Genomic DNA, 25,446 nt, shown 5'->3' with positions numbered 1-25,446 from the left:
TTGTCCACCTGATGCGAAGAACTGACTCCTTGGAAAAGACCCTGATGCTGGGTAAAGTCTGAAGGCAAAAGGGGAAGGGGGTGGTAGAGGAAGAGATGGCTGGATGGCATCACCGACTCGATGGACATGAATCTGAGTAAACTTCAGGAGATAGTGAAGGACAGGGAAGCCTGGCGTGTTGCAGTCCATGGGGCTGCAGAGTCAGACGTGACTTAGCGACTGAGTAACAACCACCACACCATCCCACACGTAGCCCTAGGATATGGGCCACAGGCACACATACAAATGACCCAACACCCAGGCAGTCTATTCTTTGGAAAATCTTGGAGGGGAACACGAACTCTGCCCTGAGTGGAGCCGGAGTTAACACCAGCCTTCAACTGCTGGCAGCCCCAGTACCCACCCCAGTCTCCACCCTTGGAGTCCAACGGGTCCCTCTGGCCTAGATACAGCAAGGGACAAGTCCAAAGTCACCCAGTGTGTTTGGACAGACCCAGGGTTAGAACTCACACCCCTGGGCTCCTTCTCTCACCTTTATCTCAACAGAGCAGCTACTGCACTTTGAACTTCACCGTCTAACACTGTGCTGTGCATTAAAGGATGAACAGCACCCATGAAGCCTGGCACTACATGCCAGGTGCACCCCAGGCACCATGATAAGCCCCACCTTCCCTACACAGCCACATGCACCTCCTTGGGGGTACAACCTCAGCAGTACAACCTCCATTGCCAGGCACTGAACCAGCCTCTGCACTCAGTACGGCTCTGAGTTCGGGAGCCGGGGTGACCAGCCTGGGGTTGACCTCGCCTCTCCATGGAGAGCAGCAGCATCCCAGACATTTGGGAAGAGATCACTGCCAAGCCCTTCCCTTGGGGGCAGGGGGGCTGCCCTCAAGACTAAAGGAAAGGAACTCAGGCAGAAACTCAGGCAGTTGCCACACAGACTGGTGTTTGAATTTTCATCTGATTATCTTTATAGCTGAACGGCTTCGGACAAGTTTCTTGATCTAAGCCTCAGTTTCCTCGTCTGTACAATGGGGGCAAGAATATCTTTTTAACCTGGCTTTTGTTGAGATGCAATGAGAAGACACATGTGATGGACCTGGCCAGCACCTAGGATGCAGTAAGTGGTCAAGTGTGAAAGTGTCAGTCGCTCAGTCGTGTCTGACTCTGCGACCCCATAGATTTTAACCCGCCAGGCTCCTCTGTCCATGGGATTCTTCAGGCAAGAGTACTGGGGTGGGTTGCCCTTCCCTTCTCCAGGGGATCTTTCCAATCCAGGGATCAAACATGGGTCTCCTGCACTGCAGGTGGATTCTTCACCGTCTGAGCCACAGCGTGACTCTACAAATTAGTCCTCAGATAAAGGTGGCTGGAAAGTGAAAGTGTTAGTCACTTAAGTCTTGTTCAACTCTTTGCCACCCCATGGACTGTGGTTGAGAAAGGGTGGCTGATAGTACCCTTTTTATGATAAATTGTCATGTTTCCTAGATCCTTAGATGCTAGGAAGCAAGGACTGCTGGGGTGAGGCTGTGAGCTGCTGAGTCAGCCTGGGGACCTGTCTCACCACTCCCTTAGGGTCCGAGGGCACTCTCAGGCCACGTTCATACAACCACTTACCCAGCCCACTGCACTGCCATCCCTCAATGGGCCAATTTTTCTTTTTTCTTTTGGGTTGTGCCATGTGGCTCGAGGGATCTTAGTTCTCCAACCAGGGATTGAACCTGGGTCCCAGCAATGAAAGTGCTGAGTCCTAACCACTGAACTGCCAGGGAATTCCCCCAACTCTTCTCTTCTTCTTTTCTATTTATTTATTTACTTGGCTGGGCTGAGTCTTAGCTGTGGCATCCGGCATATAGGAGTTTCCTTGATCAGGGATCGAACCCGGTCCCCCTACATTGGGAGTGTGGAGTCCTAGCCACTGGACGACCAGGGAAGGCCTCCCCCTAACTTTTCTAATTGTACATGTTATATAGCATTTGAAATATTAATACCCAGTTTCACCCTCAGTGAATTCTTTTTCATACAAAGAAAGCACACCTACCTCCAGTCCCATGCCCCCCAGGGCCCCCACACTGGGTGCTGGACTGACTTACAAGTCAGGGTGTTCACACTGGTGGGGAGAGCATGGCTGGAGGGGTGGGACTTCTAAGATGCACCCCGACTCAGGGCAGGACTTGACCTCAGATGGCTCCGGGTATGACTCCTGCCTTTTGCGGCTTGTTCTGGGGGGACAATGAAGGACACTCAGGTGGTAACAAGCGTAGTTCAAGGCCAGTGGTCATGGGAGCCAAGGGGCCTCTTCCGAAACCCTCCTCCAGCTCTACCTTCTTAGATGCCACCCTGTCTGGCCGCTCCTCAGGACCCTGCCTCTCGGGGTGCTCGCTCTTAGTTCTGGCCTCATCAAATCCCCTTAAAGGCAGCTGTAACGATGAGGGTTCTATCATTTCATCTCCTCGTTGGAAGGAGAACACCAGTCAAGAGTGCATGGTGGGGAACTTCCCTGGCGGGTCCAGTGGTTAAGACTCCAAGGTCCCACTGCTGGGGGCATGGGTTTGATCCTGGGTTGGGGAACTAAGATCCCACATGCCGCATGGTCGAAGATAAGAGTAGACTCTGGAACCATGATGCCTGGGCTCAACTCCTGCCCTCCTTCTCCCCAGTGGTGTGACCTCAGGCAGCTGATTTCCCTTGCTGGGCCACCGTGGCCTCGTCAGCACAACGAGGGGACAGGGGCCAGCATCAACCTCCCAGTGCTGTTGAGGGGCTGAAACAAATCATAAAAGCACTCTGCTCAGGGCTGGCACACAGTAGGCACTCCATGAGCATCTGCCCCAGGGAGGATTCCTCCCGGCGCCCAGCAGAGGGCCTGGCACACGCAGTGGGGCTCAGTTCTTACTGGCTGAATGCGTCAATCAGTTCAATACCGATAACAAGCTTGCCGAGTCTTAAGGATCCTGATGGAGACTCAGGCCACCAGGTGACAATGTGTGCGTTCCACCACGATCGAAGACGACCTCTCAGGCTTTTCTGATTCATCGGCGAGGTAGGCTTTGCAATTTAGTCATAAAGACCGGGTCAGAAAGCAGAGCCGGGCTTGCAGTGAAGGTGGTTCTGTCTCCTGCAGCTGCACCTCCTTGGGTCCCATCGCCCGGAGCCAAAGCTATCTTTGGATTCAGGGTACAGAGGGCGAGAACCATGATTCAGCTACGTCTCTGGCTCATAATTCACCATGAGACTCACTGCCTTAAATGGAATTTGAAACTTATTTTGAAATTTCACCTCTGGTTACCTAACCTCCTGAGCCTAATTTCCTCCCAGTGGAGATAACAGTTATCTATTCTAGCAGTTGATCTAAGGATTATATATTATTACACAGTCATTCACCATCTGTGCTACATGACCCAGAGCAACTGGGTAACTTTTATCTATTTATTTGTGTAGGCTGCGTCTCACCTTAGTTGTGGCAATCAGGGTCTCTGAGGCATCACATGGTCTCTCCAGTTGCGGTGTGTGGGCTCGGTCGCCCTGCAGCATGCAGGATCTTAGTTCCCAGACTAGGGATTGGACCCACGTGTCCTCCATTGCAAGGCAGGTTCTTCACCACTGGACCACCAGGGAAGTTCCTAGGTCACTTATGAAGACCACCAACTGCTAGTAACCCAGCCCCACCTGGCCACACTGTGGGTCCTGGACCAATGGTTCTCCACTGGGGACGTTTTTGTGCTCTGCAGCCCCATCCCAAGAACATCTGGTAAAGTATGGAAGCATTTCTGGTTGTCCCAAGTCAGGGAGGGCTACTGGCGTCTGGTGAGAAGAGGCCAGGGAGGTGGCTAAATCTCCCAGAAGGCACCGCGGGGCCCCCCCACAAAGAATGATCCCGTCCCCAATGTCTGCAGTGCCGCCACTGTGTACACCCGGTTTAGGGAGCTCAGGTTCAGTTTAACCGTCAACATATGAAAGGCTTATTTTTCCAGCTAGGCAGGCCAGAGGCTTCGTGGGTTGTTAATGGGTGAGGAGAAGAAAATGGTTGGTGTGCAAAGAAATTCCACCCTACTGCTGCCAAGACGGCCATCGTTCCGTGACTAAGATCCCAACATCGTCAGTAAAAGGTCAACCTTCCAGGAAGTTCTGAGACCTGCAGCCCTTCATGTTGATTTCCTGGGCTGATTCCAGGACTAACCACCATGCCTCACACCCAGAGAAACGCAGCCACACAGACAGACAGCTTTCTTCTGTGCTGTGCGACCTACCCGCTCAGTCTCTGCAGAAAAAGATGGCTTAACCCTACAGTCCAGACAAACCGCCTTGCTAGCGCCTACGCTTGCACTCTAGGGAAAGACCATCCATTCTTCCTTCTGTCCATCCATTCAACCATCCCTCCATCCATCCAACAAACACTAAATGCCCACCATCTGTCCTCCAGCGTTGCAGACCCTGGGAAAAAACAGTGAAGAAGCCAGACAGGAGCCCTGCCCTCACGGAGCTTACGAGATAGGCCTCGAACCACTGGCCCAGCTATGACACCGACCTTCTCCTTACAAGACCCTTGACTGTGTTCTTAGGACCAAAGACAGCTTTGTTTTGCTTTGAAGTAGCATTGAGCTCTTGCCTCTTCGTACTTGAAACTGAAGTTCAGAGAAGTGACTGGACATCACAAGTGTCTCGGAGACAGGATGAGAGTCCAGGTTTCCTGATTCCCAGGAGTTTCCCTTTTCCCCACGGCCACCGCGGCCCTGCAGCACTCAGGGGCTGCGTCCTGAGCACCAGCTCTGTTCTCAGCACTTGACCTGGGTTATTCCACTCAGTCCTCACCGCCGCCCTTCGAGGTAAAGAGTACTGTGGCTCCCATTTGATGCCCAAGGAAACGGAGGCAGAGACGTTCAGCAACTTGCCGATGAATTTTAACACCAGGCAGGCAGATCCCCCAGTGCTCCCAGTTCTTGGTCCTTCGGTTCAGTTCAGTCGCTCAGTCGTGTCCAACCCTTTGCGACCCCATGGACTGCAGCACGCCAGGCCTCCCTGTCCATCACCACCTCCCGGAGCTTACTCAAACTCATGTCCATTGAGTCGTGATGCCATCCAGCCATCTCATCCTCTGCCGTCTTGGTCCTTGGTTCTTCATTAATAAGGACAGAGTTGGACGTGACAACAGTAGCTGCTCCCACTCTGGGCATCATCTTCTCAACTACAGGCTTCCGCTGTACCCTGATGGCACTTTGCAGACAATGTGTTGTTTCGTTTGTTTGTTCTTCACACATTGAAGGTCTATGGCAACCCTGCATCCCGCGTCTATCAGTGCCATTTTTTTCCAACAGCATTTTAAAATTCAAGTTTGTCCCCTGGATTTTTCAGTTCAGTTCAGTCGCTCAGTCGTGTCTGGTTCTTTGTGACCCCCTTTTAGACATGGTGTTATTATACACATAACGGACTACAGCGTAGTGTAAATATAACTTTAGATGCACTGAAAAACCACACATGGTCACGTGACTTGCTTTACTGTGGGGGCTGGAACGGAACCTGCCATCTCTCCGGGGCCCACCTGTGTCCGACGAGGGCCATCTGGATGGCTTGAGGGGCTACCTACCTCTGCCTTCTGGGGAACTTTCGAGCCCTTCCACCAGCTCCCACTGGGGGTCCTGGTGTGTCACTGACCGTGCTCCTATTTGTAGATGCCAGCATCTGGAGGGGCTTTGAGACAAACCAAAGGGACCCCTCAGATGCTGCCAGAGACTGGTATTCTTTAGACATGCATGCTCAGTCACTGAATCGTGTCTGACTCTTTGTGACCCCACGGACCTCTCTGTCCATGGGATTTTCCAGGTAAGAATACTGGAGTGGGTTGCCATTTCCTCCTCCAGGGGACCTTCCTGACCCAGGGATTGAATCTGCATCTCCTGAGTCTCCTGCCTTCGCAGGCAGATTCTCTACTGCTGCGCCACCTGGGAAGCCGGCTTAGACATGAGGGATTATTATATTCCTGTGGGGATGCCTCTGCATCCCTCCAACTCCCACGGGTAAAATCTGAGAAGGTTTTTGTTAACAGCACTTATTTTAGAATGTCGGCTCTGCCACTTAACAGCTTAGACCTGTTCCTTTACCTCTCTGAGCCTCAGTTTGCTGATCTGTGAAGTGGGACTGTCTACATGAAAGGATGGAGATGAGGATGCTGTGTTTGACAAGGGCCAGGGGCAGTCACCAGCATGAGCAGGTGCTTAGCAAGTGGGGGGATTCTCCAGAGAAATTTAACAGGCAATGCCAGTCTGAAACCCCAATACTTTGGCCACCTGATGCAAAGAAATGACTCATTTGAAAAGACCTTGATGCTGGGAAAGATTGAAGGCAGGAGGAGAAGGGGACAACAGAGAATGAGATGGCTAGATGGCATCACCGACTCAATGGACATGAGTCTGAGTAAACTCTGGGAGTTGGTGATGGACAGGGAGGCCTGGCATGCTGCAGTCCATGAGGTCACAAAGAGTTGGACACGACTGAGCGACTGAACTGAACTGAATGCCAGTTTAGAGGCTGCCTACGAGAACGCCCCCGGGAGGACATGAAGTACCAGACGGTGATATTACACACAGGTCATTTCAAACCCACTCTAACTATTGTGTGAGAGCCAGGCCAAGGGCACCCACACCCACACCCACCACAGCAAAGGGTGGTAAGTTAAGGTGTCCTGGGGTGCTCATGGGCGCTCAGAAGGGTTGTGATTGGCAGGTGCGGGCAGGTGGCGGGCTAGGATACACATGGCTCTGGGAGACAGAAGGGAGAGTCTGGCACACACAGGAGCTGCTTCCCCCGTGATAAGGCCATGGGACAGAGGGCTGGCCCAGGAGGCCGGAGACCTGGTTCCTACCAGAAGGCCACCTGCCACCGTGTGCTGCCGGGAGAGCCCCTTCCCCTCTCTGGGCCCCAGTCGCTCCTCCTGGAAATATGAGTCTCACCCAAGAGGACCCTGACCTGCAAGATGGGAACAAAGCCCGCCAGCACCCCTCAGGGGGCAGGGAGGACTCCAAGTCTGCACAGCCCCCGGCAGCCGTCTGGCCTCCCAGCAAGTGCCCGGACCCAGCGCTTTGTCATTACCATGACGATCACGTGAGAGTGTGTGTGTGCTGACCGGCTACCCTGCTCTCCCGAAACCCGTGCCCCAGACCTCCGGGCAAACCACCTCTCATTCTAAGACCATCCAGGACGATTGAATATTCCCTCATTTCAGTTTGCAGAAATAAAAGGGATTCTGCCGAGGATTCTCAGACCAGCTCCACCACATCCTCAGACCACAGCTCAGCCACGTGGCCTCATCGGCTAAACCTGCACTCCCAACACAGGGGGCCCGCGTTCCATCCTTGGTTGGGGAACTAGATCCTGTATGCTGCAACTAAGAAGCCCTCGTGCAGCGAAGATCCTGAGAGCCCCAAGTAAGACCCAGTGCTGTGCTGTGCTCAGTCGTGTCTGACTCTTTGCGACCGCCAGGCTCCTCTGTTCCTGGGGATTCTCCAGGCAGGGATACTGGAGTGGGTTGCCATACCCTCCTCTAGGGGATCTTCGCGACCCAAGAATTGAACCCACGTCTCCCAGTGCAGCCAAAATAAATAAACAATCTTTTTTTTTTAAAGGAAGAAGTGTTACTTCAGGCTGTGCCCGCCTAAAAGCAGGGGCTGGGCCAGATCACCCTTGCGTGATCCGCATTCAGCTCTGAGATACAGAATTAAAATTTTTGCGTGGCTGGAAAAGGGCCACGCTGGGGTTTGAGCCTCAGAGCTGCGCTTCTCAGACTGTAAACTCCACGGGAACCGCCTGGGACCCTGTGAACGTGCAGAGCTCACTGGGCTCCGGCCCCCGTGACCCTCCTCTGAGCGCTCTCTCCTGCCAACGCTCCTCCGTGTGCTATGCCTACTCGTGAAATCCTGTTCTTCTTCCTCCTCTTCTTACCCCTCCAATCCCCCACGAGCCAGAGGTTCGGTGGAGACTCGGGGAAACTTCTGTTTATAAAAAGTGTTTATTTATTTGGCTGAGTTGGTCTTAGCTGTGGTACGTGGGATCTTTCCTTGTGGTGTGCAGGCTCGCTAGCTATGGCGAGTGGGCTGTGGGATCTTAGTTCCCTGACCGGGGATTGAACACGTGTCACCTGCATTGCAAGGCCGATTCTTAACCCCTGGACCACCAGGGAAGTCCCTGAAACTTCCCTTTATTACACGGTACAGAGGCTGTTGGAATGTCATTTTCAATTCTGTGTTCCTTCTCCCTGATGTCAGCAGAACAGACCTTGGAGGGCAAGAGCCAGGCTCCAGAGCTACTGAGAAGGTTAGACTGGGGGGTGCGGTAAGGAATCAGTAAAACCGCAAGGAGCATCACGCCGCTGGCGCTTGGTGTGAATGGAGAGCTCCCCAGCCCCCCAGCGCTACTGGCTTCCCTTCCCTTTCTTGCTCTGAAAAGGCCACGAGCATGGGACCACAGAGGCAACACCTAACCCTGGCTTCCCTGGCTGAGGGGGAGACACGTGCCCACAATTTACAGAACTTAGGAACTATCAACTCACCATCCTTGAGTGAGAAGCTCAGAAGATCCTGAGGGAAAAGTAACAGGAATTAGAGATAGGTTGATATGTAACCAGCCTGCTCACTGGACATACATTTACTGACTCTTAACAATAAGTGAGAAAACAAGGCAGACAAAATACCTTTGCCCTGCATTTGAGTGGCAAGGCAGACCAACAAGCCAGCACATAACCAAACAAATGCGTGAGAACTTCAGGGAATCAGATGAAGGAGGGCAAGGGCTGTTTTAAATCTGCTCTGCTGGCACCGAGAGCCCGGGTCAAGCGTCTGCCTGCTTCAAATGCACACGGAGCAGGTGAGTGACACACCCAACGGCACACAGCAAAGCTGATGCTTCCAAAAAGAGGCACCGCAGCTTAACGGCTAGGAACATGGGCTTCTGAGTCAGATGGCAAGCTTCAAATCCGCTGTGTGACCTCGAACAAGTTACTAAACCTCTCTGTGCCTCAGTGTTCTCATCTATAAAATGGGGATGATCACTTTACCTACCTCATAAAAATGCTCTGAGAATTAAATGAGTTCATATGAGTAAAGATGCTGGCATATAAGAAGCAATGTTTAAGTAATAAATCAATAGTAAATATTCGATAATGATAATTCAACACTAGCTACAATCATCATATCATCAGATATTATGATGCAATATTTAACCTTTGAACTCCCCCCACACAGCTAGAAGTGATATTCAGGCTGACTTTGAGAGGAAGCTGTCTGCTTTCCCCAGCAGCTGCTACCTGGGCAGTGGGTGTACCTGAATGATCACCAGTGGGTCATCCTTCAAGATGGGGTCCTTCAACAAAACCTCAGCAAACACGTCTGCTCCTTCGCCTCCCAGACCACTGGCAAAAGCAGTCATGGTAGGCAAGACGGCTTCAGACAGGTCCAGCCACTTCACCAGGCCAGCCACAAAGTCTGTGCAGAAGGATCTGAAAGACAAACACAGCTGAGACCCTGGACCATGCAACTCACAAGACGAGACACGTTAAGGGATGTGAAGAGCTGGCATCTACAAAAAACCATGGCAACTGTGGCCCATGGAATATAGCGAGAGAGCCAAACCTGATTTCAGGAGAGCGGATCTGAGCTTACTCCACCAAAACTTTAACCACAAGGAGCTGATAAACCATAGGAATGAGGGCAATGAGCAGTTAGTTACTGACAAACACCCTGAGCCCAGCCTGCCCTGAGGGCTGTGAAATAAAAAATGAGCAAGACGGATCTTGGATAAGAAGCTCATCGAGGGGTAGAGACCCAGACGGAACTAACTAGTCTAGCGCCGTGGGACACACTAGGACAGAGGCAGGAATCCAGCCCTGATGAGTCCAGAGAGGGGGCCCCGAATCCACCTGGAAGGCGAGGGGTGGCGACCAGAAAAGGCTTCCTGCAGATGTGGTGACCTCCTGCTATTGGAAACAGCCACGGACATGCTTTCTAGAAACACGCTGGCCGCCGCAGAAGTGGACAAAATATGGAGGAAGTTATGCAACCATTACCGTGGGGTCTCTGTCCATAGTGAGTATCTGAGCTGAGTCCCACAGGGGTCCCTGGGTGGGGGATGGATGGGGTACTCCAGGGCAGAAGGGACCCCAGGAGATGCAGGAAGCCCATGGCATCTTGGGGGGACTTCTCTGGTGACTCAGATGGTAAAGAATCTGCTTCCAATGCAGGAGACCCAGGTTTGATCCCTGGGTGGGGAAGATTCCCTGGAGAAGGGAATGGCAATCCATTCCAGTATTCTTGCCTGGAGAATTCCACGGACAGAGGAGCCTGGCAGGCTACAGTCCGTGGGGTCACAAAGAGTTGGACACAACTGAGTGACTGACACTTTTGCACTTTCGTGGCATCTTGGGGACCCTGGCAGAGCCCACATCAGGCTTTGATTCAAAGCTACCACTGGGATGTGAAGCAGGAGAGTCAGCCGGGAGGTGATTAGGCAAGTTCCGAGAAAAGGTTTCCCAGAAACAAGGTGAGCTTCCTGGTCATGGGGGTGACCTTAGGAGGCTCTCCGCTGGCATCGCTTGGCTCCGGTCTCCACGGATCCCAGGCAGCGCACCCAACCCATTCCTCAGAGCCGCTGCTGCCAAAGCCCAAGCAGAGAGATCTCTGCAGGCTGGGCCCGTGCAGTGGGTGCAGGACTCGGGTTCAAATCCTGGGAACACCACCGATTTGGTCCAGGTCTCCAGGAAGTAGCTCTGAAATGATTACTGGGAGTCCCTCGGGGTCAACACCTGTGGATGGGCAGGGAGGATGAAGAACTTGGTGGGCGGGAGGGAGCTGAGATCCAGTCTCAACAGAAGTCTCAGCTGATCCTGTGGGGAGATCTGAAGATGGGGTGACCCCTGAGAGATGTCCCCTAGTGGGGCGAGAGGGCTGGGCCTTCATACCCTCACATCAGAGAGTCATCGGACAACAGAGGCCCCAGGAAGGGGGCAGAATCCTGGGGAGGGTGGCTCTCTGCAGCTGAGGCAGGCCCAGCCCACGTGGGTGGCCCCCTCCGCGGTTGGTGGAAACGTCCTTCACTGCTGAGCGAGGCTGTGAAAGTACCTTGACCTCTCTGTGTCTCGGTTTCCTTACCTGAAAACGGGTGTAAGAGACCGACTTCATAGAACTGCTTGAGGATTAAATGAGAAGCTACATATGAAGCACCCCAAGCAAGGCTTGGCACGCGGTAGATAATTAATGTTGGTTAGCATCACTATTTACATTTTTTTAAACATATTTGTTCATTTGGCTGCACTGGGTCTTAGCTGCAGCGTGTGGGATCTAGCTCCCTGACCAGGGGTTGAACCTGAGCCCCCTGCATTGGGAGCGCAGAGTCTTAGCCCTGGACCACCAGGGAAGTCCCAGCATCACCATTTTATTTACAAGGTGACCAAGGGAGGTAGTGAAGAGGGCTGAGCTGGGCTCTGAAACCTGACCCCTGGGAGAGTGCTGGCCCCTCGGTGCCTGGCTTCACAGCCTCCCTCACTTCTCTCAGCTTCATTTTCCTCTGTTGTAAAGTGAAGATGATAACAGGGCTGCTTCAGAGATTGGCCAGAAAGATTAAATCACAAGATAAAAGCACCCGGCACACGATAACCCTCCATAAATGTTAGCTACCGCTGTTACAGTTACTATGATTTGCCCCGCTGGAATTACTGGAATTACCCTGGGGTGACGTGTGGGTGTGAGTGGGGGGCAGGGATGACTAAGTGGATCCAGTGTCATTTCTGTGTCAACATGTATGCAGAAAGGGCTCGGGGCTGAGGGCAGCGGCGTGGCCGGGCCCTACGTCCACGGATGCAGAGAAGCGCTGCATCTCACGCGTGGAAGGGTGAAGAGCATGAACTCTGATCAAATCCAGCTTTGCTGTGAGCTGTGTGATCTTGGGCAAGTTACTCAGCCTCTCTGTGCCTTGGAAACACCAGCAAGAAGAATGAAACCTACTTCATAGGGTTGTCGAAAGGATTAGCCAAGTTAACAGGTGTCACGTGCTCAGAACCAAACTGGCAGGTGTAAAGCCCTATACAGGTGTTTCTTTGGATAAACAAATGAATGAGAACATATATAAAGGGCCAGTGTGGCAATCTATTAAACGAGGAAACAGCACTGCAGAATGGCGGGGTCTTGGTAATGCTTCTGATGTGGTTGGTGAAGAATACTGGGGTGGGTAGTCATTCCCTTCTCCAGAGGATCTTTCTGACCCAGGGACTGAACTCGGGTCTCCTGCATTTCAGGCAGACTCTTTACCATCTGAGCCACCAGGGAAGCCCCAGTCAAAACATATGACAGTCAATGGCAATGAGAATCCATGGCGACCGCAGAGCAACTAGCCACCAGCCCCTGTGCTAGCTGCTCCATACCCATGGGCTCGCTGACTTCTGGATACAGCCCCACAAGGGCGGGAAGCACTATTTTTACCTCCATTCGAGAAACAAGGATGATACTCAGACCCACAGAGGTTATGTGACAGCTCCAGGGTCCAAGCCCCCAAGTCTCGGATTCCAGAGGCCATGCTGAACCACTGCAGAGACCGCCCCCTTCCCAAGCATGTTTTGGGTCTTAAGACGACCGAGATCAACCACGTGGAAAGGGCTGCTCATGCTGCGCTGCAGCACAGAAGCCCACTCCAGTGTTCCTGCCTGGAGAACCCAGGGACAGAGGAGCCTGGCGGGCTACGCAGGATCATAAAGAGCTGGACAGGACCCAAGTGACTTAACACGCACACACACTCAACTTTCAGGAAGGAAACACCCCCAAGGCAAATGCTTCGGGCTCAGCCACAGCCACGGGTGCTCACGACCAGATGTGGATTTGGGGGGGGGCACACAGAACAATGGCTTCTCCCTGCGCCCCCCCAGGTGGAGGTGGTGCCCAGCACAGGCCTGGCACACAGTTCAGGTTCATAAACATTTCTTTATGTGGACAAAGTGAGCAAAGCTCTTCCCCCGCATATCTACCGGCTTATCAGGTAGGGATTTACCAGATTGGGGCAGCTTCTGGAAAGATAAGAGCTTCCTAAGTATGGAATCAAGATTGCTGGGAGAAATATCAATAACCTCAGATATGCAGATGACACCACCCTTACGGCAGAAAGTGAAGAGGAACTAAAAAGCCTCTTGATGAAAGTGAAAGAGGAGAGTGAAGAAGTTGGCTTAAAGCTCAACATTCAGAAAACGAAGATCATGGCATCCGGTCCCACCACTTCATGGGAAATAGATGGGGAAACAGTGGAAACAGTGTCAGACTTTATTTCGGGGGGCTCCAAAATCACTGCAGATGGTGATTGCAGCCATGAAATTAAAAGACGCTTACTCCTTGGAAGGAAAGTTATGACCAACCTAGATAGCATATTTAAAAGCAGAGACATTACTTTGCCAACAAAGGTCCGTCTACTCAAGGCTATGGTTTGTCCAGTGGTCATGTATGGATGTGAGAGTTGGACTGTGAAGAAAGCTGAGTGCCGAAGAATTGATGCTTTTGAACTGTGGTGTTGGAGAAGACTCTTGAGAGTCCCTTGGACTGCAAGGAGATCCAACCAGTCCATTCTGAAGGAGATCAGCCCTGGGATTTCTTTGGAAGGAATGATGCTAAAGCTGAAACTCCAGTACTTTGTCCACCTCATGCGAAGAGTTGACTCATTGGAAAAGACTCTGATGCTGGGAGGGATTGGGGGCAGGAGGAGAAGGGGACGACAGAGGATGAGATGGCTGGATGGCATCACTGACTCGATGGACGTGGGTTTGGGTGGACTCCGGGAGTTGGTGATGGACAGGGAGGCCTGGCGTGCTGCGATTCATGGGGTCTCAAAGAGTTGGACATGACTGAGCGACTGAACTGAACTGAACTGAAGTATGGCACAGGTATGGGTTGGAGCAGGGAGAGAGTTGGACCCTTGCAGGAGTTGGACCCTTGCTTGCTCAGGAACAGAACACCCAACGAGATAAATTCTAATCTCCAGAAAGAAGGAAAGAAAGAAAGAAACCAGGACTTCCCTGGTGGCTCAGACAGTAAAGGTCTGCTTACAATGCGGGAGACCAGAGTTCAATCCCTGGGTTTGGAAGATCTCCTGAAGAAGGAAATGGCAACACACTCCAGTACTCTGGCCTAGAAAATCCCATGGATGGAGGAACCTGGCAGGCTACACAGTCCATGGGGTTGCAAAGAGCTGGACACGACTGAGCAACTTCACTTTCTTTACTTTCTGTGCCAGGCTCTGCAGCGGCCATCCACACATTCCTTCCCCAGGACCACCCTCTCTGATGGATGGCTGCTTTTCAGCAGCAGTGATTCCCCAGCCCCTTCTTCTGGGCCAGTAGAACCCCCTCCCATGATGGAGACAGAGAATGACAAGTGTCTTTAGTTTTTCCATGCCTCCCTTCCAGGCAAGGCTAGTGTATCTGACTGGCTCTAACCAATGACATAAAAGGGGAAGCCTCTGCAGGGTATCCTGGGAAAGAGTTCCTCCCTAATGAGAGAGACTTGCAGAGCATCCTCGTCCTCCCCTTCTCGCCTCGAGTCTTATTCTGTGAGGGTGTGATGTACGGCACTGCAGCAGCCATTCTGTGATCAGGAGAGGAAGGTCAGGAGAGCTACAGAGAAGCCAACCCAAAGGCTTTTTGAGGCGCTCTATCAACCCTGGAACTCTCTTCCTTTTGATTTCTTATCAAGTGAGAAAAACCTCTTATTATTTAAATCTCTTTTGGTACAGTGTCCTGTTACTTACAGCCCAAAGCTCCCTGACTGGTAGGGGTCAGTTCCAGTTCATTTTATAGATAAGGAAACTGAACAAATGAAGCAAGTCACAGAGTTAGTAAGCATTAACATTTATCGAGTGCCTACTGTGGGCCAGACACTGCGCTACATGCTTTACCTACATTATCTCATCTGACTCTGGGAACTACCCTGCAGGGTGGGCATCGCTAGCCCCACTTTACAGCTGAAGACACTGATGCTTAGGGGAGCCAAATAACCTGCCAGGGGTCACATGTCATCGCAAAGTGGCAGGGATAGGATTTGAACCCAGATCTGAGTCCAAATCCCATGGTTTGTCTCCTGTGCTAACAGAGTCAGTATGTATCCACTCCTTCCTTTCACAAATCTTTACTGTCTTCACTACACCAAGCTGTGTGCAAGGCACTGGGCGCTCAAGCGATGAGCAGGGCAGTTCCTGCCCTCCAGGGACAGGAGTGGGGCGGCAGGTATGGGAAGAGCTGCAGTGCAGTGTGCCGGGGGTCATGGGGGCAGGTCACTGGACAGACAGGTGGAGACGCATCCTGTCCGGGAGGTGAGGAGGGTCTGGGAAGGCTTCCTGGAGGTGACCCCCAAGGAGATGAATACGCGCAGTATTTGGTCTGGTGAGGATGACAAATATATATAAAAAAAAAAAAGCCCAGCTAAGACTCAAGGCAGAGAGGAGTTTACTCAAGGGGCCCATGCTGGGACTGAGGGGGCGCGGCTCCTGGAAATAATGCAGAAGCAAAACCTTCTTCTACTTCCTGTCCCCAAAACCCACCACTTCCGGCCTCAGCAACACTATCTGTGTGCTCCGAGGCCCTCCGTGCCAGTCTGGGGGCTCCGCCTGCCCCTGCACAGCACCCAAGCTGTCCCCAGCCCCAGAGAAAGGCTGCCTCATCTTTGTTCCTCCACCTCCGGATCACTGTCCTGGTTTCTCCAAACAGCTTCACCAGCTTTCCAACAACCCTCTCCGGCCCTCCAAACTTTCCCCTGCACATCCCTGAAGGCCAAGCCCACGCTCCTAGCCACTCTACTATTCCGATCCTAACACTCACTGAACCTACCCCCATCGCAGCACTTAGCCCATCCATCCACTCTTAAACCAGTCAACCGGGGACCTCCCTGGTGGTTCAGTGGTTAAGAATCCGCCTTCCAATGCAGGGGACACAGTTTGACCCCTAGTCCTGGAATATTCCACATGCCAGGGCTTCCCTTATAGCTCAGTTGGTAAAGAATCCGCTTGCAATGCAGGAGACCCTGGTTCGATTCCTGGGTTGGGAAGATCCCCTGGAGAAGGGATAGGCTACCCACTCTAGTATTCTGGCCTGGCGGATTCCATGGACTGTATAGTCCACGGGGTCACAAAGAGTCAGACATGACTGAGCGACTTTCCCTTTCACTTTGGAGAATGGAGCCCACACACTGCAACTGCTGAAAACGGCACACCCTAGAGCCCGCGCCCAGCAATAGGAGAAGTGAGGCAATGCGCACTGCAGTCAGGGAGAAGCCCTGCTCGCTGCAACTAGAGCAAGCCCAAGCGCAGTAATGGAGACCCGGCACGGTCATAAATATATAAATAAGTGAATAAAAATGAAAACAAAACAAAACACACAAACCCAGACACCTGGTTTAGCCCCCTGATTGTAAGCACCAGGAGAACAGGAGCCAGGCCTTGCTTTTCTTTGCGTTCTCCACAGGGCCTTTCACAATCCTCAGTATACAGTAGGTGCTCACTGAATGCACAGACATCTTGTCCTGCATTAGGGGGTGTCCTCCTTGAGTGTAGGGGCAGAGGTGGCCCTGTTGATCTTACTCACGAACACTTTCCATGTGCTTCAAGCGGTGCCTGGTCAAACAGCAGGTGCCCCTTAAATGCCTTGTGAAGGTATAAAGGAGTGGGTACCGAATGAGGGATCGCTGTCCCCCTACGAGGTGAGTTCCCTAAAGGCGAGGACAACGGCTTTGTCCTCTTTGTACCGTCTGGTAGCACCTGGAAGGCTGCCTGGCTGCCAGAAATCATCTCCTTGAAATAGCAGGACTTGAAATATCTCTCTCTGTGAGATAGAAGCACTCACCTTTGCTCGGGCTCTGGAAAGAGCTGGGACAAGGAGATGCCGCAGAGGGCGGCGTAGGTGAAGCGGTTGGCCTCGGTCAGCTCCCGGCCCGTGGGCAGACGCGGCTCCCCCTCCACACCTGGCTCAGCCACCCGGGGCAGCCTCGGGCCCGACCTGTCCCTTGCGGCCATTTCCAGTCCTGCAGGGAAAAATCCCAGTGAAAGGCTGCTTTCAGCAGGTTGGCAAAGCCTCCTTCAACAGGACACAAACTACCCATCATAAAAGAAAAAACGGATGAATCAGCCCTCATTCAAATGAAAAACTTCTAGTTATCATCTTTAAGAGGCTGGGTGGTGGGGGAGGGGGAGATATTTTCAAATGTGTTTATCACAAAGGCTGAGTATCCCCAGAAGGATAACAACTCTTACAAGTCACTGAGAAAAAGAAACAAAGCAAATTTTTTTTCTTTTTTTTAAAAATTTTATTTAATTTTTAAACTTTACATAATTGTATTAGTTTTGCCAGCAAAAGACCTGAGTAGGTACTTCACAAAAGATATCACGTATCTTTACAAAAGTGGTCTATAAGCACGTGCGGAGATGTTCAACATCATCATGAGTCAGAGAAACAAAAATAAAAACCCAGTAAGACACGGCTACTCACCCATCAGAATGGCTAAACTTGAAAACCTGACAACACCAAGTGCTGACGAAGAAAAAAGACAGAACTTGCAAACATACTGGCGGAGTGTGAATCACCCACTAAGGACACGGAAATGAAAACCTCCAGTGAGGGATGTCCCTGGTGGTCAGCAGCTCGGACTCCACTCCCCTAGTGCAGGGGGCCTGGGTTCAATCCCTGGTTGGGGAACTAGATCCCACATGCTGCAACCAAGGGCTCGAATGCCGAAGACTAAAGATCTTGCAACTAACACCTGACCCAGCAAACAAATTTTAAAAGGAAAAAAGCCCAAGTCCATTCGCCTATCAGAATGGTTAAAACTAAAAAAGACCTATAATACTAACAGAATAAGCAGCAAATAGAACTTTCATATGCAGCTGGGGAAAATGTAACTTGGTATAACCATAGGCAAAATGGTCTCACTTTATCCAGTAAAGTTAAACAAATGTCTTCCCTGCTGCTGCTGCTGCTAAGTCGCTTCAGTCGTGTCCGACTCTGTGTGACCCCATAGACGGCAGCCCACCAGGCTCCCCCGTCCCTGGGATCCTCCAGGCAAGAACACTGGAGTGGGTTGCCATTTCCTTCTCCAATGCATGAAAGTGAAAAGTGAAAGTGAAGTCGCTCAGTTGTGTCCAACTCTTAGCAACCCCATGGACTGCAGCCTACCAGGCTCCTCCATCCATGGGACTTTCCAGGCAAGAGTACTGGAGTGGGGTGCCATTGCCTTCTCCAAATGTCTTCCCTACACCCCAGCAATTCCACTCCTGAGAAATGAGGGCTTATGTCCCCCAAAAGACATGTACATGAATGCTCAGAGAAACTTCATTCGTAACAGTCCTAAATGAAACCACCCACACGTTCACCCACGGGTGGATCGGACGTCCTATGTCTAGTCATGCCATGGAATGTACACAGCAATGAAAAAGAACAAAGCCTGACGCACAGGCTTCAACACGAGTGAATCTTAATGATAAGCAGACAGTCATTCGCTAGAGCATATACTGTAGAATTATGTTTATATGAACTTGAAGAATAGGTCAAACCAATCTATAGCGAGAAGGGTCAGAAGAGGGGTTGCCATGGAGGAATATTGGCCCAGAAGGGATACAGAAAGGCTTCTAGGTGAAGAAAACGTTCTATATCTTGACCCAGGTGGTGATTTTAAAATCCACTGAACTGTATACTTAAGATTTGTGTATTTGGGGGACTTCCCTGGTGGTCCAGTGGTTAAGAATCTGCTTTCCGATGCAGGAGACGTGAGTTCGATCCCTGATTGGGAAACCAAGATCCCACATTCTGAGGGGCAACTAAGCCCCACCGCAACAACTGAGCCCGAGCTCTCTGGAGTCCATGCGGCACACGAGAGAAGCCGGCATGGCATGCCGCAGAGAAGCCCAGCGCAGCCACAGAAGAGGGGCAGGGAGCGAGTAAGGCCTCCCTGCCCTCCCTCTGCCCCTCCCTCTACTCTGTCCTTCTTTGCCGGCGGCTGAAGTGGACGGAGGGAAGGCAGGCGTAGGGACAAACCACGCCAAGCCAGGCCTCCAAGGGCCCTGGGAGGGGGGACCAGGAAGGGTAGCCAGCCGTGACCACAGGCACTGCAGATACAAATGCAGGCTCAGGACCAGGCAGACAGTGTGATGAGAAGAAGGTGTGGGACTTTGGGAAGCTCAACCTCGCTGCACTGAGATTCCTTCACCTACAAATGAACTATAATAGTATGTGTCTGGAAGATCTGTGCAAGCAACGAGGAACACTGCCGTGCAAGTCAGTATTTATAAAGCACTGAAAAGACAGAACTTGGCACTGGGCTCACACTACATTAATGTTAAAGAAATAAATTAATAAAATTATCAACAAACAAGTGCTCAGCACTGTGCCTGGCATGCAGCAAAGGGGCATAAATAAGAGTAAGAGGCAACCAAAGGGACCCGTCGCTGGATGCCAGGCCCCCAGGCTGCAGTTTTAACACACACTGTCTCAGCTGGCTCTACCAGCCAGGTACTAACACACTAACACTTTCTCCCTGTTCCTGGGGGAACAGGCTCAGAGGAGGAGGATCTGGGCCCGGGTCATATGCCAGAGAACAGCACAATAGAACCCAAAGCTAGACCTCTTAGCCAGGCATCTCACCCACCATCTCTTGTTTTTTTTGTTTGTTTGTTTTGCACCATCTCCGTTTTAAACATTCGTCTTATTGCCCAGAGATTTCTAGTTTAATACCCATATGCCACACTGACTTTGGCTCACAATTCATTCTCATCCAGCTGAGCAATAAAATCTTTTGTTCTCAAAATATTTCATCTATGGAGGGATTATTTAAAAGTTTGTTGGCAGCTAACATGGCATCTGTTTTTCAAAATAACTCTGAGCTAGTTAAAGCCACAAGCCAACATCTGGACAGCAGGCTAACAGCTCACAAAGCACTGTAAATCCATTTAATTCTTACAATTGCCAGGTAAGGTTAAGTAGCATGTGAGGCATTATGACTCTCTCCTGTAACTACAAGCTCAGAGAGGTCAAGTGATTTCCCCAAGGTCACACAGTAAGTACGTGATGAAAATCAAACCAGACTTTGGTTCCAAACCCCATGTTCTCTCCTCTGCATCAGGCACAGGGATTCTCCTCCCCTCATTTCAGATGGAGAAACTGAGGGCCAGACAGGTTAAGACCTTGCCCAATGTCACCCAGCAAGACTGGCCTCCAACGGTTGCTCCAGGAACCCAGGTTCAAGATCTTTTGGAGTGGATTTCCCTAGCTCCTTGCTGTCCAAGGGATTCTCAAGAGTCTTCTCCAATATCACAGTTCAAAAGCATCAATTCTTCGGCGCTCAGCTTTCTTCACAGTCCAACTCGCACATCCATACATGACCACTGGAAAAACTATAGCCTTGACTAGACGGACCTTTGTCAGCAAAGTAATGTCTCTGCTTTTCAATATGCTCTCTAGGTTGGTCATAGCTTTTCAAGGAGATCAAATCAGTCCATCCTAAAGGAAATCAATTCTTAATATTCACTGGCTGGACTGATGCTGAAGCTTAAATTCCAATACTTTGGCCACCTGATGCGAAGAACTGACTCACTGGCAAAGACCCTGATGCTGGGAAAAATTGAAGGCGGGAGGAAAAGCGGATGACAGAGGATGAGATGGTTGGATGGCATCACCGATTTGCTGGACATGAGTTTGAGCAAGATCCGGGAGCTGGTGATGGACAGGGAGGCCTGGTGTGCTGTAGTCCATGGGGTCACAAAGAGTCAGACATAACTGAGCAACTGAACTGAACTCCCTGGCTCAGATAATCAGCACAGACCATGGCTGTGAACAAAGGGCACAGCAACAAACCATGAACTAAGATGATGACCGGGGGCAGTGCGTGGCCTTGATGTCAGCAGACTCGGCGATTCCTACTACCTTTAATCAGCACCACCACGTGCCACTTGGAGACTGGAGTAACTGCTGCTCCTATCCAGAGGAGCCCACGGTGGTAGTTTATTGACCCTATGTTAGGTCTCAGCTCGAGAAGACACAGCCTTCTAATCAGAGAATCCTAAGCTGGCCTGCCTCTAACCACAGCGGGGAAGAGGGTGTGCTGAGTGCCCGAAGAACTCAGCTCAGGCCAAATTCATCCATTCATCCGTTCATTCATCCATTCAACAAAACACACTCGTGACGCCCCTATAAATCCATTCTCTGCACAGCAGCCCGAGCGGCCTTGTTGTCACACATAGCGGTCATGTCACTCCGCTGCTTAAAGTCCTCCAGAGGCCTCCCATCGCCCCAGGATGAAGACCAGTCCTTTCATGGTGGTCTACACAGTCCTGGTCTGGCCTCTGCCTGCCTCTAAATCCCAGCCTGTACACCCCCTGCCCACCGCGCTCGCTGCACTAGAGCCACACTGACTGTCTTTTCGCTCTTCAATACGCAAGCTGGTCCTCCCCCTGGGCCTCTGCACCTGCTGTCCTCCCAGCCCGGGACACTTTGCATTCGTCCTTCACATCATTCTGGCTTCAGCCCGAATGTCACCTCCTCTAGGCCAAGCTACTCTGCTTCTCTAACCCAGTACCCTGTTCTATTTTTGTAATACTTACTTCCGTCTTAAGTAATATATTTTTAGAGTATTTGTTTACTTGTGTGCATAAGGAGAATGCTAACTCCCCGAGGCAGGCCCTGGGTGTTTTTTCACTGCTGTACCCAGAGCTTTCTGAGCCAGCCGTGGAATATGGTTGCTGTTCAAACACTACTTGCTGGATGAATGAAGGATATATGATGCAGGATGCCCTGTTCTGGGCAGCCTTGGGGCAGATCACGGGACAAAACTGACAAATTCCCTGCCCTCAAGGGGCTCACATTCAGGAGGGAGACAGGCATTACTATACTGATACGTCATAATCATAATAATTTAAGTAACTTGCCCATAATCACACATCTACTAAGAGGTGGACCTGAGATTTTTTTCACTCAGAGGAACTGAATGCATGATCCATGCTCTGAACAGTCACTAAATAAATAAGTAATGAGTGAAAGTGTTAGTCGCTCAGTCATGCCCGACTCTTTGCAACCCTATGGACTGTAGCCCGCCAGGCTCCTCTGTCCATGGGATTCTCCAGGCAGGAATACTGGAGTGGGCGGCCATGCCCTCCTCCAGGGGCTCTTCCCCACCTGAAGACTGCACCTGCACTGAGAGCCTGGGGTCTCCTGCACGGCAGGTGGATTCTTTACCATCTGAGTCACCAGGAGGCAAGTGATGAGTAAGTAAGCAGATAAACAGGTAAATATTCAGTCAAGTACTCGGTGACGGCCAGGGAAGAGCAACCAGGGAGAGTGGAGTACGCAGTGATGAGGAAGGAGGGGGTGGCAGTGGCATCAGGCGAAAGGGGCCGTTCCAGCAGACGCCTGCAGGAGCTAAGACGGGCCGGAGAAGGCGATCTAGGAGGAGAAACAGGACGGTGGCAGACACAGACAGGTACCAGACGACGGCAAAGCAGTGGGGCAAGTGCTGCGGCAGAGGAAACCCAGACAGCCAGACACGCAGAGGAGAGCCCGGCACTGGCTTCCCGGAGAAGGCGACCTCAGATGGAGCGGGGTCAGTGGGAAGAGAGTGTTCCGGCAGAGGAGACAACGTGTCAGTCCCAAACGGAGAAGACAGAAGATGCTTTTGAAGAACCAAAAGGATGCTCAGCGTAGCCAGGGCTTGGGCAATGGGTGGGTGTAGAGGCGGGGAGGGAAGAAATGAGGTTGCAGGGGAAGCTGCCAGGGGCTACACCCTGAGGGGACCAAGTGCGCCTAGCTGAGGAGTCCAACCCGACTGTGCAGGCCAGGGCCGCGTGCAGAGCTGAGGGAGGGTGCACTGGGCCTCTCAGCGCTATTTCTGCAACTGCCCGTGAGTCCATAATCAATTAAAAAGAAACAAGCAGTGCGGCATTGCTATAGAATTTGAGAACCTCAACTTAAAATAAACCCAAATTAAAAGTTCACCTCCACTTCAAATCAATCAGTTAATTTACCAAACACGTACCAGATGAGTACAATAAATATTACAGGTACTGTCTTACATGCTGGGGAGCCAGCAGTGACTAAGACACACGGACAAGCACCTTCCACCATGCAGATACACTGTAGCAGGGAGACAGACGACAGGTAAACTCAAAACATTTAAATTAAGATCATTCTATTCCACACAAGGAGTTGGAAAGAAAATAGAAAGAGAACACTGAAAAAGAAAGATCATTTTAAACAATGACGAAAGTTCTGAAGAGAAAGAAACCTTATATAATGCTTATCCAGATTTCAAGAAACAACCTTGGGCCTCCCTTCTCTCTAAGTCTGAAAACAGGCTGTTCAGCTTCTTGGAAGTTCCTGGAGAAATACGCAAATTGCCTTGGAGGAACAAACCAGAAAAACCAGCCCGCAGGTCCATAGGGTGTGGGACTGGGAGGGGGCCTGTGGGAAAGAGGGAGGTTAGCCCCAGGGCCCAGGGGAGCCCTGACCCTACTTCTGACCTTTGTCCCCCAGGTCTGTAGGCATCGATCATTCATCGAGAGCAGCCTGGCTCTTGGCATGAATTGTCCATTCCAAGTCTTCATACCCTGAGCCATGGGTGCTGCACCCGCTGCTTGGCTAGCCTGGCAGCAGAGGGCTGGCACTGGATCTCCTCCACACCAGTATTCCGGGGCCCAGCCATTTGCGTGCCATGCAGTGAGTGCTCAGAAATCGCCTGTGACGTGAGCAAGTGAATGAACGAGTTTTGAGGTGTCAACAAAAGCTAGATTTTCCTGGTTATTCTCTCTGGAAAGGCACTCCTCACCCTCCCCTCGAGCATCAGATGAGGAAGGCAGATGGAACAAGGGCCCAGCACCTGAATTACCCAGAGACGCCCCAGAGCCCAGCGGGAGCGGAGAGAAGGTGTTTCTGAAGAACCAAAAAGATGCTCAGCGACCCAATAACGCTCAGCCCAAGGATGCCCAAAGATGCTCAGCGACCCAAACTTCAAATAATCTGAGCTTCATCCTAACAGGCCATTTTCTATGTTCAAGGAGCCAGAATACTTTCTGCCTCTTCAGGTCTCTTTTTGGCCATGCCGTGTGGCCTGTAGAACCTTAGTTCCCAGACCAGGACTCGAACCCAAGGCCCCTGCAGTGGAAGTGCAGACTCTTAACCCTCCAAAGGGTTTTTAATCAATTACCATTGGTAACATCCTTCCCCTGGATGTTACCTTCCTACGAGGCACGAGCATGTAGTATGACTGTAAACCAGGAGATTCAAGCCACAAGTCCAACCATATTAAAAAGATAGACAAGTAAAATGCCTGGAAGAACAGTCATCACGGGGATCTCTGGATGGTGGGATACCAGAGACTCTTCTGGATTTCCCCAGTGCCACAGAGCTGTATTGCTTTTAAACTCTTAAGACAGTTATTTCATGTCTCGACCTGCATGGAGGGGATGGTTGGACTTACAGCAGGGTGGCTGACACTGACTGTCTGTACACTGGGGTGGAGTGGGGCGGGTGGGGGTTGGTGGCTACAGATTCTGTACGATTTTAATCTTTTCTATGTTTAAATTTTATGAATTTTCAATAATGACTGTGTATTGACTATAAGATCAGAATGAAGAGATTTAAAAAAAATTTTTTTTTTGATGGGGACCATTTTAAAGTCTATGAATTTGTTACAATACTGCTTCTGTTTTATGTTATGGTTTTTTGGCCTGGAGGCATGTGGAATCTTAGCTCCCCAGCCAGGGATCGAACCCACACCCCCTGCATGGGAAGTAGAGGTCTTAACCACTGGACTGCCAGGGAAGTCCCTGATGGATTATGATTTTAAATCATAATATGGTGTGCTGATGTCAGCTCAGACTGGCACCTCTCCCAGATCTGCGTTCAGTGATGCTGGGAGCCTGAAACGGGCCACAGAGGGGTTATTTCCATCACAGAAACTGGCAAGTGCCACGGACGAAGGGAATCTCTTTTCCAGGGAGGTGGTTAACAGTACATCGCGGGATACACAATACGATGCAGCTGTGTTTCTAAAAAACGCCTCACAGAGCACAGAGCACACAGACCACAAGGCGATCACAGAGCATAAGGACCACAAGGCGATCACAGAGCATACGGACCACAAGGCGATCACAGAGCATAAGGACCACAAGGCGATCACAGAGCATAAGGACCACAAGGCGATCACAGAGCATACGGACCACAAGGCAATCACAGAGCATAAGGACCACAAGGCGATCACAGAGCATAAGGACCACAAGGCGATCACAGAGCATAAGGACCACAAGGCAATCACAGAGCGTACGGACCACAAGGCAATCACAGAGCACACAGAACACAAGGCGATGCATCAAACGCTAATGGTCCTGACGCACACACTACCGTGTGCAAGTGAAAGTCGCTGAGTCGAGTTCAGCTCTGAACCGTCCATGGCATTC

The 25,446-nt window shown here is 51.2% G+C and overlaps 1 protein-coding gene across 10 annotated transcripts in view; it reads right to left on the bottom strand.

The window, feature by feature from the left end:
- The window catches only part of TMCO4 (transmembrane and coiled-coil domains 4), a 105,671-nt gene that overhangs the window by 65,577 nt on the left and 14,648 nt on the right, over window positions 1-25,446 (bottom strand). For 8 of the 10 annotated variants that reach the window (XM_070777715.1, XM_070777707.1, XM_070777721.1 and 5 more), the window contains 3 exons: window positions 16,856-17,033; window positions 9,316-9,490; window positions 8,546-8,573 (listed from right to left, as the gene is read on the bottom strand). In XM_070777715.1, coding sequence (XP_070633816.1) covers window positions 8,546-8,573; window positions 9,316-9,490; window positions 16,856-17,025 — 373 coding nt within the window. In that variant the 5' untranslated portion in view covers window positions 17,026-17,033. The remainder of the gene's footprint in view (window positions 1-8,545; window positions 8,574-9,315; window positions 9,491-16,855; window positions 17,034-25,446) is intronic. The other 2 variants (XM_070777717.1, XM_070777726.1) reach the window with 2 other exon arrangements.

The sequence above is a fragment of the Bos indicus genome, chromosome 2, assembly GCF_029378745.1.
Source record: "Bos indicus isolate NIAB-ARS_2022 breed Sahiwal x Tharparkar chromosome 2, NIAB-ARS_B.indTharparkar_mat_pri_1.0, whole genome shotgun sequence".
In the NCBI taxonomy this organism is placed as follows: domain Eukaryota; kingdom Metazoa; phylum Chordata; class Mammalia; order Artiodactyla; family Bovidae; genus Bos; species Bos indicus.
Note: the sequence above shows the minus strand (reverse complement) of the source record. Positions and strands in the feature narration are given on the sequence as shown.